The 15,359-nt window shown below is 31.7% G+C and overlaps 1 protein-coding gene across 2 annotated transcripts; it reads right to left on the reverse strand.

Annotated features, from left to right (window-relative positions):
• Positions 1 to 393: 393 nt before the first annotated feature.
• Positions 394 to 14,813, reverse strand: SCOT (Succinyl-CoA:3-ketoacid CoA transferase). Of its 2 annotated transcripts, XR_012455230.1 has the most exons (13): positions 14,570 to 14,813; positions 14,356 to 14,488; positions 11,833 to 12,059; positions 8,378 to 8,536; positions 8,133 to 8,233; positions 6,724 to 6,892; positions 6,509 to 6,626; positions 6,257 to 6,352; positions 4,445 to 4,568; positions 4,292 to 4,367; positions 3,977 to 4,147; positions 884 to 1,017; positions 394 to 778 (listed from the first exon to the last, which is right to left on the reverse strand). XR_012455230.1 is itself a non-coding variant. In XM_074117603.1 (12 exons), the coding sequence occupies exons 1-12, from the start codon at positions 14,654 to 14,656 to the stop codon at positions 641 to 643; spliced, it is 1,599 nt and encodes a 532-aa protein (XP_073973704.1). In that variant the 5' UTR covers positions 14,657 to 14,810; the 3' UTR covers positions 394 to 640. The 2 variants fall into 2 exon arrangements, 1 of the variants encoding a protein (XP_073973704.1); XM_074117603.1 differs by lacking the exon at positions 884 to 1,017 and having other exon boundaries at positions 14,570 to 14,810.
• Between the last annotated feature and the right edge of the window lie 546 nt (positions 14,814 to 15,359).

Genomic DNA, 15,359 nt, shown 5'->3' on the forward strand with positions numbered 1-15,359 from the left:
AATTTATGACTACTGTAACTGCAAGTGCTACGCGCAATAGCATTTTTTCTGATCTTTCTGGACAGCGCCAGTTTAATTTGAATGTGGCTATAACCAAAGTTAGACCTTTGATTTTGGTGGGATGCTGGAAGAGCTGTGATGTCAGGTGTAGTACAACAGTATCTTTTTATTGTAGTGTACATGTATGAAATGGAAATTAAATGACTTTATTTATTTACCTACATTGTGGTTAGAGAGTCATATGAACATACACGCCTGCTTCTTTTTGCAAAAAAGGAAGGGTCCGAAAATTCTAAGATTTAGTTTGGCGCCCTTGAAATGAAAATATATTATTAAAAAATGATTCTGGATGAACAGGTTAGCGACAACGAGTATCCCTCAAATAACCAAGAGTAATATTAAAAATAATTATTTAATACAGATATATAACAAATGCGATAAATCAACGTACATTAACATATCAGAGTTACCGTTACAATAAGTTAAAAACAATAAGAAATCCTTCAAAATATTATAAAAACCCCAGCTTGGTTTTTTAGTACCTCCCATCTTTCACATTTAAAGATTTTTTTTTTTCTCTCTCATTAGCAGGGACAATCACAGATTTTTATGTTCGGTGGAAGAAACAAAATTGCTGATACTAGATCTGTCCCATTTTCTTCAAATCTTTGGCTACAGCGAACTCGCATCCCGTAGTTGTGATGATTTCTGGCAATTCCGTACCTTCAGCGATCTCTATTAGAGTGAGGCCTTTCTCTTGGTCCACAGTAAATACACCCTTAAAAAAAAAATACTAATAATTCCATATAAAAACATATAACAGTAACATAAAAAACACTGAAATAACTAGAAATGTTTAAGGTTTTCAGCAAAAATAATATACTTTCGAATGCAGATGATCCTCGGCATAAACTGCTTCGGTTATCATGACTGAAGAACTGAAAAATTTTCATTTGCAAGACCTTGATTTTTCCTTTAACACGGTCGGTCAGACAAATTTAAAAATAATAATTTTGTCTGCAATAAAATAACCACCAAATAATAGTATTACAAGTATAATCACTTCTCAAACCATTTTTAGTGAATAAGAAGCTGCGAATACAAAGAAAAAGAAATAACATAAGGTATATGTATCTACAAACTTCAAGAGTATAAAAAGATGAAAGTGAATAAAAATTCAAATTTTTGCAGAATTAAAAATTGGCTTTGTTTCCGTACTAATCAATCTTATGTTTGTTTGAATAAGAAAACATTTTTGATTATTTATTTAATTTTTTTAATTGTGCTACGATTAGAATTCCTGTTGAATTAGAAAAGTTATATTAATAAACAATTTTATAATAAAGAAATATTCGTACGGATCGTTCAATTTATTACATGAATACATGAGTATTTCTTTTCAATGAATTGTGACTCAAATTACACGTAAGGGAAGGGATTAGCATACTGGACTCCCACGCGGAGGTCCCGGGTTCGAATCCAGCAGCTGACCCTTAGATTTTCTCTTCCTAGGAGCTTCTTACAGCTCACTATCCGGTGATGGACAGTGTTGTCTGTAACGAGAGAACACTGTCCGGAGGCCGGCAGTGCACTGGAAAAAGCTCCGGGCGCTAATGACCTCAGCTGTTGATGTGCAAAAAAAAAAAAAAAAAAAAAATTACACGATTTTAAATTAAACGGCACTTAAAAGGAACCAAAGGTTACTTGAAATTTGCTTCACAAAAAGTAAAGTAATGTCAATCTTTTTCGGTAGGCTTCATTATAGCCACAGATCTGGTGTCGTGAACGTTGGTTAGAGGCTATTTAATGTCAATTTTCTTTTATAACCACGCAAATATAAACTAATATATATTTTTCAATTGTTCACTTAGACAACAGGAAATTCTTCGTTTTTGGTACGCAGAGGCGTTTTCCAGAAAGCCCGCATTACAAATTTCATAAAAAGGAATAATTTATTCAAAAATAATAAAAGATGGATAGATCAAGTCAGTGATTAGCGTACTGAATTCCTACGCGAAGATCCCAGCTACGAATCCAGATGCCGCCGGCCCGTATCCGTATTCCGATGAACAGATAACAAAATTAATATACATCTATGAAATCTAATCAATGGAGAATTGAAAAAACTGCCAGATCATCTCATAGGAATTGTAGACAAAATTAATTGGCCCTTTCTCTTTTTTCGTTCTTTTTCCCCATGAAGGAGGCGGCTCAGTTCAAGCTGGGTCGTTTTAAAGTATTAAAATTATAATTAAAATATTTTACTGACCATTTTGAACAGGGGTGGCCAACCCGCGGCCCGCGAAATTCATCCCCATTTTACAAAATTTGTTTATTATCTCCAAATGGAACGGATTGTCTTACTATGTAATAATGAATTAAAACCCATTTTTGAAACATCAGAAGGAAACTTTATTATTACACATTTATTATACACTAAAGAACAATTTCCTAATTTTAGAAATCCGGCAGAAAAAATAGTAAGTGAATTTGGTTCAACTCACACCTGCGAATCGTTTTTCGAAAATGGAATTTTCCAAACATAAAGTTACACTGAAAACTTTCCAAAATTATGTGCATCGTTTACCTCTACAAATGTGCATAACTACAGATTCCTAGCAGTATTTATGTAGGAGATATAAGGTGAAAAAGTTTGGGAGTTACATGTTTCCTTCATATTTCGAATTGCTGTAACACCCGTCCTATTGGTGTATCTCTGCAGAAGTATGTACAATTATAGTACCTTTTTACCTCTACAATTGTGCGCAATTCCAGCTTTCTACATGTATTTTTAAAGGAGATATAAGGTGATAAAGTTTAAGATTCTTACATTTCCTTCATATTTCGAATTATTGTATCTACTGTCCTATATTATATACTCTTGTCAACTACAATAGTTGCCCACCTTGAATAATTTTAAGGCCTGCGTTATTTTTCCAAATTTTATAAAATTTGTTAATTATCTCCGAATAAAAGTGATTGACTTACGATGTAATAATGAACTAAAACACATTTTTGAAGCATCAGATTCAAAAATTTATTTTTCTAACACTTATGTCACCAAAAAAAATTCTACTTTGATTCGCCATTCGTTTTTTTTTTTTTTTTTTTTTAATGAAATTCACTTGTATTTAACGGATGAAAACCTGCAACATCAATTATGTTGTGCTAATGCGTCGCAAAGCGATCTCTTGCAAGCGAAGTGGTGAGAAACAAATATCTCATTAATTAAATTAATTAAATATTATTCGGTCATCTCATAATTATATAAGTTTATACGTAAGAATAATAACAAAAACAACAATAATAATATTTAATTACGATTTGACTTTTCACTGCTAAAAGTTTTTGTAGTCAGTCCAATCTGATACATACAATTTTATAAGCGGCCCGTAGGCTTATAATGAATTTCCTAAGTGGCCCACAAGATCATTTGGGTTGGCAACCCCTGATTTAGAATAATAAATGGTATTAGGGGTGGGATTATACTTACGACCATCAGTTCATATTTCTATGAGAATGTTTTGCACAGTGGTATTTAGTTCTTAGCATTTTAATAACCACATATTTAAGAAAACTAGATTGCAAAACCCGAACATAAATGAAGATAGTCAACAAGAAAATGGTTTAAAGTGATTGTAAAACCTATTTTAACAACTTATCCAAAACACCTTGAAATACAATAAATGTTCAGTGAAAAATATAAGTGAAATTTGAATAAATGAGTGATAGTATCTTTTGTAAAAATTACAAAAAATGAAATCATTTCAGCACAGAAATACTTCTGGACAATACTTATTTGCTACTGAATGAACTTCCTACAATTTTTATTTTATTTATTTTTTATTCAGACCTATTTTCCGGACCTAGCGGATCTTAAAACATATATTTCCGATGAAAACACAATAACGAAAATTTGCAAATGGAAGCAACGTATTGATCTCTAATTACTGAATTTTCAATTTTATTTATTTACCTTTTCCGTAATTATCATGTCCACACAGTTTTTGCCAGTTAGCGGAAGAGAACAATGTGGTACAATTTTATAGCCTCCATCCTTAGAATTGTGTTCCATTACCACAACTACCTTAGTACCGGGGGCAGCCACAAGATCCATAGCACCACCCATTCCTTTCACAAGTTTACCCTAGAAAGAGAAACTAAATTTATAAAAAATTATAAAGGTCATTTATATCAATGATAAGTTATCGTTAACTTTAATGATTGGCATCAATCAATAAATAAATTTTAAACAATCTGAAGCCAATTTATGCGTTAACACATTTCTTACTGGAATCATCCAGTTTGCCAGATCACCATACTGGGAAACCTCCATAGCTCCAAGTACTGTCAGATCCAAATGTCCTCTATGAATAGCAGAACGTTATAATAATGTAGAGTACTTAGAAAATATAGTTACTTAATTTATACCCAATTCAATTACCCTCTTATCATAGCAAAACTTTCTTCCGAACCAAAATAACTTGCACCTTCAAGAACAGTAACCGTCTCTTTTCCGGCATTAATTAAATCTGCATCCACTTGTTGTCTAGACTCTGGAGAAGAACCTGATGGAGAGAACATAAATTAAGAAGCTAACAAAAAGCGAATTAATCTAGAAATATCCATTTTTTTATTTTATTTTTTAAATCCACTATAGCAAGGAACATAATTTTTCAAGAAACTTTTAAAAGATAAAATAAAAAAAAATGTAAATGAGAGAGAAAGCTCTTTGAGACGAAGACGATTAGACTAAACAGAGTAAACTTTCATATTTGAAGTTAGGTAAGTCAGCAGAAATCAGGAGTAAGTCAGGTTAAAATGTAGGAGGGATTTAAAAAAAGAGAGTTAATATTACGTTTAAACAATATAGTGTAAAAGCACCAAATTATCCCTAGAGACTGGTTAAAAGCAGTGATCACTCCTATCTTTAATAAAGAACGGGAAATCATTACAGGAAATGGGTATTCTTTTTAAGCGTGCTAGGTAAGATTTTCTCTAAGTGTTATACAAAATAATTTTAAATTTGATCTAAGAAATTTACACAAAAATCAAACACTACGAAATCATATAAAAACTTTCATTCTCCATAAGACATAAAATAAACAGTAGGGAAAAAATAATTACTAGACTAGACTTAAATGTATCTTTGAACTGAATGAGAAACGAGGATAGTTTACAGGTTCTAAGGGTAGGATATAAATAGCACAGATACACTAGCAGAGGTATTTGGAGAAGAACATTATTGTCATTACTTGTCATTACTCGTATGTTTATTGTATACTTGGTATACTTGTAAACAGACAAAATATGCATTTTAATAACCACATATTTAAGAAAACTAGATTGCAAAACCCGATCATAAATGAAGACAGTCAACAAGAAAATGGTTTAGTGATTGTAAAACCTATTTTAACAACTTATCCAAAACACCTTGAAATACAATAAATGTTCAGTGAAAAATATAAGTGAAATTTATTGTTAAATAAATAGAGTTTATTGTTAAATCAGCAAGAATAGTTACTGAAAATTAACATAAGTATTAACCCGACTGAAATCAATGTGCGGCAAAGAAGCCTAGTACATAATAGGGGTAAAAATGAGAACTGTAATGTTTTATAGCCTGTCATTTCCACTAAGATTGCTGTAAATCTTTCATCCATCACTTCATACACTAACTGTATGCCCATTCTTTCGGCCAAGACTCCGCGATCGTTTTTTTGCGGACGAATTGTTATGCTAAACTCACGAATGGTACTGAACCTGAATCTTTAAGATACATCTGAATACAACGTAATAATTTTTGTTTTCCGGGCGGTCTAGCTCTCGTTGCCAAATTCTTTTATTGTCAGGCACATCGTATATTTCGTGAAAAATTTTCTCACGAATAATGTCCCAAGAGACCGATGAACAAATTGCGATAAGTTATTCGATTATTGCTCATCTTATATGACTTTTTTTTCTACTTTGTAGTGAAATGAAAAATTCCCATCGCCAATTGTTAAGTATTTACTTCCAGCTAAATAAAAGAGGCAAATACAGCAAAGAAAAAATTTGTTTTAATTGTCACATAGGACAGTTGTGACAGGGTTGATGTCAAAGACTTCCTAAAAAGCATAACATTGAAAAATCACCTAACTTTGATATTATAGAATGAGCTTTTGTTACATGTGTGAAATTATTAAATACAAAATATAATTGTGTAACAAAAAATAAATAAATAAAACACTTCAAATGAAAATAATAAAATATTTACCCAATCCAAGGATTCCATTTTCAGACTGTAATATCACCTTCATGTTTGCCGGGATAAAATTGGAAGCCAACATAGGAATACCAATTCCCAAGTTAGCTATAATTCAATATGGAAAGTTTAAAGAAGAATAACAATTGAAGAGAATTAATTAATAATGGTCTAGTGAGAACAGTATATATATACATATATATATATTTGTAACTGGAAGTTAATCGTGCACTTTATACTAATATTTTTATATTTGAAGGATACCATACATTCCATCTTTGAACTCTAGTGCAAGTCTACGGATGATCCTTTCTCTCATTTTGGCGGCAGGCGTTGCTTTAACAGCTGACTGTGTGCCCTCTGGCTTCTTCAACACTACTTTCTACAAAAATAATTACATTTTAAATACATACATTAACGAAATTAGATAAAAAAAAAAATATTCTAACCAAAAACAAAACGATAATTTTCATAAATACCTCAATTCTTTTTTCGTAATCTGTTCCCTTAATAATTCTATCTACGAATATACCAGGTAGATGAACAAACTCCGGATCTATACCTCCTACCGGTAGTATTTCTTCAGTTTCTATTATTGTAGTTTTAGCAGCTCTTGCCATAACAGGATTAAAATTTCGGGCAGACATCCTTTAAAACATTAAACATGTATTTACTTATTAGATAACAGAGAAAACTTGTTAAATTCATAAGATTATGTTATGTTAGTTAGAATGTTATTTGTTTTTCTGCACGCAAATATTTCTTGCAACCTCAACAATTGTTTGAAATCACTTTTCCATGTGAGAAACAGTTTTCCATGAACATGGAAATGAGTTTTGAGGTTAGCATCTCTTTTCAAAGAAAAACTATTAACTGATGTCTGACCTATTAAAAGTCTAAATTTTGCTTTCAAATATTTCTGAAACGTAATTGTTTTGCAGTCGTAATTAAAAAATCAACGTTTACATTTTAACCTTGACCGCTTAATTGAATGTGACGTCTTGCATGCAATAGAGAATAATTCGCGTGCAAAAGCCGGTATGCAAAAGGAAAGTTTTGTTTGGTGCTTCCCGACATTGCAGAGAGATACGTCGGTACAGAGCTTGGTAGTGCAAAAAGGTTAGAGGATTAGTTCTGTTTTCGTCAGTAGGATTCCCCAATTGGTTTGACTTATTTATTTTAAAAGTCGCAATAACTTTTTTGGAAGGAAATTTTCGACATGTATTCTTTTTCAAAAAGTTTTTCTGAAAATATTAATTAATTCTGGTATATTGGCATCCTGTAGCCAACTTTCTTCACCTTAAAAATGCGCCATCGTTTTTTACTTAATATATGTACATTACGTCCAATTTGTTTCAACATCATTGCAACACGTTGGGGAAAGAATTTTGGATGATTTCATGAGTTCAAACTAAGACCAAGCTTTCTTGAAGGGCTAGAAAAATTAATTATGTTTAGGGCACAAATAATGTTTGTGATAGCACTGTGCAATATTTTGAAAGCTGACCAATTGTTTCAAATGACTGGGTGTACCGCAGAAGTACTGGACATAAGCCACACAAACACCGCCGAGAAATTTTGGGAACGTGACTTAAAACTGAAGAAGTGTGTGCTCATGATTTCAACGGTCGGCAAAAATTGACACGTTTAGAAGTTTGCTGTTCAGTGCGCAACAATTTCGATCAATTATTGGATCGAATCGTGTTTTGTGATGTAAATTAGACTCTGTACTACAACAGGAACAGGCTGTACTACAACTGGAGAATGACTAACTGAGCATCCCAAGAACTACCTTAAAGTCCAGGGGCAGCCCCTGTAATTTTCACCGTAATTTTATTAACAAATAAAATTTTAAAAACATTCATTTAAAAAACTAATCAGTGCTTACCTAAACAATGTGTTGCCTTCTAAATCTGTCTTGTAACCTTTCACCACAGCCCAGTCTGCGGTAATGGCGGTTTCCATTACATATTCCTTACCATTGAATTCCTTGACAAAGAACATAAATAAATACTTTATTCTTTCTAACCTGTGGTCAGTTTTTTGGTAAAATATCAAAACGGATCACATATAAAACACAAAGCATCACAAAAATTCATGAAAACAAAAAAGAAAAATTATATATATATAAACCTTAGTCTCCCTTCCACCACTAGAAAGAGCAACCTTTGTTCCACCTGGAGAGTATTTAATTGGTGCACCACCTTCCTGTACTAGTGTACCGAATGCGGTTGGTGTAAAGAACGCCGGAATTCCAGCGCCTCCGGCTCTAATCCTTTCCGCAAGAGTACCCTAAAGAACATTTTACTCAATGTAATTCCGTTCGTGAAAAATTTGCGCTAAATAAACCAGCCATTTGTTTTTGTTATGTGGTATACTTAATATTTTTTTTTTTTTTTTTTTGCGCATCAACAGCTCAGGTCATTAGCGCCCGGAGCTTTTTCCAGTGCACTGCCGGCCTCCGGACAGTGTTCTCTCGTTACAGACAACACTGTCCTTCACCGGACAGTGAGCTGTAAGAAGCTCCTAGGAAGAGAAAATCTAAGGGTCAGCTGCTGGATTCGAACCCGGGACCTCCGCGTGGGAGTCCAGTATGCTAACCTCATAGCTAATCCCTTCCCTCTTAATGTTATTTATTTTTTATTTTTTTTTTTTTTTGCGCATCAACAGCTGAGGTCATTAGCGCCCGGAGCTTTTTCCAGTGTACTGCCGGCCTCCGGACAGTGTTTAATGTTGTTATTATTTTTGTTTTAAAAGCACATAAGCGAGTGAACTAGTGTTGGGTTGTCAGTAAAGTTTTGCGGATTCAAGACAGAATAATTTAAATAGTATAATACAACTAATTAATGCTCGTTCAACTTAATTATCATCAGAGCATATTCGCCTTCAAGAAAACAAAAAAAAAGTCCATTTATCCCATCTCTGTAAAGATTAGAACCTCGAAATACAAGGAATTCGACGAATGCCGTTTTTGCTTGGCCTATCAGAGATTATCTAGATGCTTGAAAAGGCGTTACGTCATCTGGGAATACGGGAAGTAGGACAGAACTTCGATTTCCAACTTATTGAATATTTGGGACACTTGTGGGCGGGCGTTTCACACAAAAGATCAGTTCAGCCCTACAAGTAAGTAGGAAAGTAAAAACGTAACTTACGAACGAGATGGTAAGTTACCGCTAATTACGCCAGCTGCCGGCCCTTAGATTTTCTCTTTCAAGAAGCTTCTTACATCCCATTGCCCGAAGACAGACAGTATTGTCTGAAACGAGCCAAGATTGTCCAGAAGCCGGGAGAGAAATGAAAGAAACACGAATTCAAGACCTGATGTTGACGCGCCTAAAAAATAACATATCTAGCAATCAAATAATTTAACTATGACAAATAAAACAAATAATTATTCCATTTAGCTCATTCAAAACAATAAATAAATAATAATATTTAATAAATATTAAATTTGTGTATGAACATGTACAGTTTCCCCAAATTAAAAAATAGAAAGGATAAGATAATTGACATATTGCCAATTATGGAAATTATTTTTTAAAAAATAAAACTGGTTTTTAAACAATATTTGACCTTCAAATTTTTTCATTTCAAGTCAACATCTCCAGTGCATTCATTTTTAAAATATAGCAGGCTTTTTGTAATTTTGACATTACAAGTGCAATTAATATTAAAGTAGCCCATCTGAATGAAATTTCAATTTAAGTATTAAGGATGATGCTACATATAGTATAAATATATGTATAGTTTATAGGTTTTAAATATATATATATTTATTTAAAACTTAGTATTTAAAATGATGTTATCTACTTTCCGCATTCTTAGTATATTAGTGGTACCTCTTCACAAATCTTGAATCCCATGAGTATCCCTGCTTACAACATGAAGAAGTTACAAGCTTAAAACAATTTTTTTTTTTATAGATCCACTTTTAGAGGTCACATTAGAGGGGATGTTTATTCTGTACGCAATAACATTTAATTCAAAGGCAGACCCAGGTCGCTTGGCAGCTGTAAATTTATTACAAATGACTTCCTGATAATTTCTTCTTACCTTCGAGGCGAAAGTTAATATATTACGACATTAGGAAAATAATACTATCGTCTATTATATTTTAATAGTGCTCTCTCGTTGCAAGACACTACACAACCAACGCAAATTACTAAAGAAAGCAGATTTTATTGTAATTATTTTTTTTTTAATGGCAAGTTTATAAAAAATTCTTAGTAAATACCAACAGTCTCTTTTTAATTATTTTCATTTGAATGTAACCTGTAAAATAAAGTTGAAATGCCACAAATACGAACAGTATACGTACTGTGGAATAATTAATGAATTTTAGTAAACTATCCAAAACAATTTAACAATAATTTAAAACCTGGTACCGGAATGTACGCTCTTGTTTTGTGAGAATTTCGTTAAGTTTATTTCCGTCCAGTTTTTAACTTACATATGTTGGGTTTCTTTATCATTTTTATTTTCTTTGAGGGGAGGATATTCACTCATCATATCTGGCACACCAAATGAATTCTATTATCTCTGTACAGGACGGATTTAGTCGCACTTTACGATAGTTGTCAGTTTACAGTTGATAGTAAGTAAATGTGCAGGCTAACTGCTCCAGTTCTTCAATCGTAAACTTTCAGCAACTAATTCTATTTTTACAGATCTTAGCAGTGTGTTTAAACTTTCCAGTGGTTTCCAAACTTTCTGTATCACAATAAATTGATGCGCCCCCAAGCATTTTTGAAAAAGTTTTATAAATACTGTTATTATGTTACAATAATGTAATGGAGTAATATTCTGAATATAGCGAAGTTCCACACTGAAAAATATGGTGCTAACTCACAGGACTTCCTTTTTCATTATATTTCCGAATTTCTAGTATACACATTTTCTTGATACTTAGAATTTTAAAATATATTTAACTCTTCCTAGCATTAGAGAGTTCTTAAAAATTGCAAGCACCAAATACGGAGGATGTAGACATTATTCTTTTCTACCAACGAAATAACAAGTAAAACTTAACTCGATTGGAAGAGAGTGGTTAAGAAATGTAGCCCTTACTGACTGTGAAGGCTTCTATTCAACTGTTACATTTGACTTTCTAACCCTTTTATTTGTCCAGGAAGTCTCTTAAACTCACTCTTACTCAATACTCTCTAACAGGCAGATGGCCTGTTACGAGAAAACACTTTCTGTAGTCCGGCAGTACACTAAAAAAGAATCCAAGAAGTAATACTGGGCAAAATTTAGTTATTTACTCTTTACTTGTACTTCGACCCTTCTCCTACTAAAGTCGGGAGACAACTAAAGACATATATTAATTAGATAAATCCCGCCAGTTTTGAAAATAATAACAGTAAGAAATGGAATAAAGAAAAATCATGAAAATGGGCTTAGGTTTACATTACAATTAACTGCTCTGACACAAATTAGGTCCAATTTATCGGCGACTACAGAGAGAAAATAGCTAAACTACCAAAAAGTACAAAAAAAAAAAAAAAATCTTCTAACAAAAATGTGCGGTGAAAGCACGATTATGGAAATACCAAAAAATGGCAAATTCAAAATAACTAACTTACTTGTGGGGTAAGTTCCATCTCCAGTTCACCTTGCAAGAACTGCCTTTCCAGCTCGGTATTTTCCCCTACATATGACGCTATAACCTTTTTTATTCTTTTCTCTTTCAATAAAAGTCCTAGACCGAAATCTGTTACACCTGCATTATTGCTAACTACCGTTAAGTCTTTGGTACCTGCTTCCAGAATGGCAGCAATTAGTTTTTCTGGTATACCACAAAGGCCAAATCCTAAACAAAGAAAAAATAAAAATAAATAAAATCCATTTTGGAAAAGTACTTATTTATGAAAAGGCCGCCGATAGCGTTTGAGGTGTATTCCTAAAATTGGGGCTCTTTAATAGACCTTTTACATTGTTGTTGATGTAAAATTGCACATATTTCTTAAACCTGAGCGAAAAAATTACAAGGGAATGTTGTTATATACTTATAATCTTTTCAAAGATTTCTTCTGTGTTTCTTAATGATTTATTAGCTTTCCCTTTTACTTTCATTTTATGCTTTATTTGCTCATGACAAGCATGACAAGGCATTTTTGAATCTGAAATTCTTGGAGGTTTATGTTACTATTTTAAAAAAAGTTAAAAACGTCATTTTCAAAATTAATGAGGACTTTTTTTTTAATTAATCTTCTCAGAGCTGGTTCAAAAGAATTAAGAGAAAATGTACAGAAAGGTTTCGTAAAAGTCTGTATGCCTACATTTAGTTTTTCTAACGCTGCTGTAAAGTGATTCTTCTACAGTGCAAGGACTGGAAGTTCCAAAAATTTAGAAAGAGCGCCTGAGATAAGAGGCTTAGATTCGGTAGCCAATATCCTCGAATAAGAAAACTAACAGCATAACTGCCATCTTAATCATTGTTTGCCCGATTTTTTTTTTTTTTTTAAATACATACTTTCTAACTATAAGCAAAATGTATGCTAGGCCACTGATTACGCACTCCCTACGTTAACTACAGTGCTTTGTAAATTAAAAATTCACATACACTAGTTGCACAAAAACTATCAACTTATTTATTTGGCTAGTAATCAAAAGTTGAACTTATATAAGGTAATTGTGGATTGAAAGTTTATCTCCTTTTTTTTTTTTTAAATTGATAAATATTACACCACTAACTTTTGTATTCAAAAGGCTTTCTGAAGTACACGAAAGTACTAAAAACGCAAAAAAAAACATCAAAAATCATTCTTTGAAATTTACGAAACTTTTTTATAAGTAGAAAATTCGTCGCATTACTCTTTTTGATTTCTACTTCATATTTACAACGTTTAACTACTAAAGTAATGAAAACTTGCTTAAGAGATTTTATAATTTTTTCTGATACTTCCTCCTATTAAATCCCATTAGTATACTTGTAAAATACTTGAATAAAATTATTTGACGAAGTCAAATCTCATTAGTAAACTGATTTATGCAATGTACAAATACGATTTTTAATTGGTTTTCTTTTAATTTGGAATAATTCTTATATTTTACTGGAATTATACTCGAAAGTTATTTGAAAAATATAAAAATCATTTTTTATCTGAAAAGTGACCATGCTATAAATAAAGGAGATATTCCAAGTTTTGTTATTGTAAATTCCTTTGACCATCTATAATAATAACTATTCTTATGTATATTTATCTTAAGCAATTAAATAAGCTTAGATTATTAGTTTAATAAATCTAACTCTAATATCAATGAAATTAAACGAACCGTTAAATTTAGTTATAATCTTTTGCTTATTAGAAATAACTACATTATATTTACACAAACAATGCAGAGCAAGAATGTAGCCTTGTTAAATTTGAACTGCGAAAGAAAACGATGAATGGCTAGTTAATTGCTTGGAAAACATTTCTTCATCCTAAATGAGAAAAAAATAAATTTTATTTAGACAAGTTTACTTTTGATTGGAATTAGAAACTATAGATTAATTTATTGTAAATCTGGCCAATTATTCTGAGAGTTCCTGGAATACACGTCAAAAAACTATAAAAATAACCAAGCGTAGAATTTATATATAAAAAAGTAAAGTCAGCACAATTCCTTTTCAAATTTTTAACCTTATAAATATACGATAATCTAAATTATACTTAATATTTTTCATTACACTAAAATTCTTAAATTCATACAACCATGAATATACGAGATAGTTGATTTGATAAAACCAGAAATTCTGAGTGCCTAAATATTTGCACTCTCTCAAGAAGAGATAACAGATTAGATTTTTTTAAAATATTACTTTGGCGAAAAATAATGAAAATACTGGTACGTTTGCTGACCATTTTTCAAAAATGTTTTTAATGAAAACCAAGCCAGTCTTACACTTCTGTTTCTCTTATTTCTTCATTTTGTTGGTCTTAGTAACTTTTCGTATTTTCAGTCTTAAATTACAGTAATTTGAAATAATAACATCGTTCAATATAAAAATTTGAGAGTGGTCTAAAACGTAGCTATGATAAGAAAGAAACAAAAACAGAAGTACAGAGAAACTTACCAGGCTTGGTTTACACTGCACAACACTAAACATAAAATAAAAATACCTCCAAACAAAATTGTTGCACCATCAGGAATATCTTTAACAGAATCTGCAGCACAGTTGTAAACCTTATCGCGTTTTCTTCTTGGCTCATTTGCAGGAACACTTTGAGATGTGGCAAACGTACATCTAAGAATCTGTAAAGAAAAAAATCTGTGATTAGTATTACTATAAAATATTAAAAAGGGTTACACGTACTAGACTAGAAAATAAAGTACCTTATTAAAGCTGTAAGTCTTAGATTTTCTGATAAGAAATTTAGAGTGCTGACTGAGCTCCCCTATTACGCTTGGTAATGTTGCCATATCGATGCGCAATTGTTAACTGAAAACTTATCTTCTAAATTATTCTGCCGAGTTCCCACAACCAGTGTACGAGTATAGAGTGTAACACAGCAACAGAAAAGCCAGAGGTCATTAAGGTAGGGTTTAGTAGAATGTTATGTCCTTGAAAAGGTTATTTTATGTTTTAATGTAACCTCAGTTGCTAAATGCAAATTGCCTAGAATGCTCACATCATTAATTGAATTCATTAATTTTTAAGTCAATTTAAATGTCTAAAGCATTAGGAGTACGTCGAAATTTGATAAAATTTTGTTTTCCAAATTATCATATGTACCAACAAAAAGAATAGATTTTTATTTACTTAAATTCCGAACGTTCTCTAAATTCTCGTCTTAATTCATTGATTCATAAGAAGGTTTTATAAAGATTTGTATATCTTTTCAATGATATATATATATATATTTTGAAGTAACTGAAATATGTCATCAGAAACAAGTCTATTTATACAATTAGATTTTTTGTTATAGATGGGGTGACTACAAATACATTACTATAATTAAAAAATGTATTAACTTGTGTACGGACGGGAATTCTCTATAATTAGTTAATTTCTGCAATTTTTCTATCACGAAATAAATAATTTTTCCGACTACATTACCATGTTAATGGAATGTGCGTATTTTAAATTTCGGCGGCAAAGTTGAAGTGATAAAATGTCTTTTGT

The sequence above is a fragment of the Rhodnius prolixus genome, unplaced genomic scaffold, assembly GCF_049639745.1.
Source record: "Rhodnius prolixus isolate KJV_2025 unplaced genomic scaffold, Rpr scaffold_2, whole genome shotgun sequence".
Lineage (NCBI taxonomy): Eukaryota > Metazoa > Arthropoda > Insecta > Hemiptera > Reduviidae > Rhodnius > Rhodnius prolixus.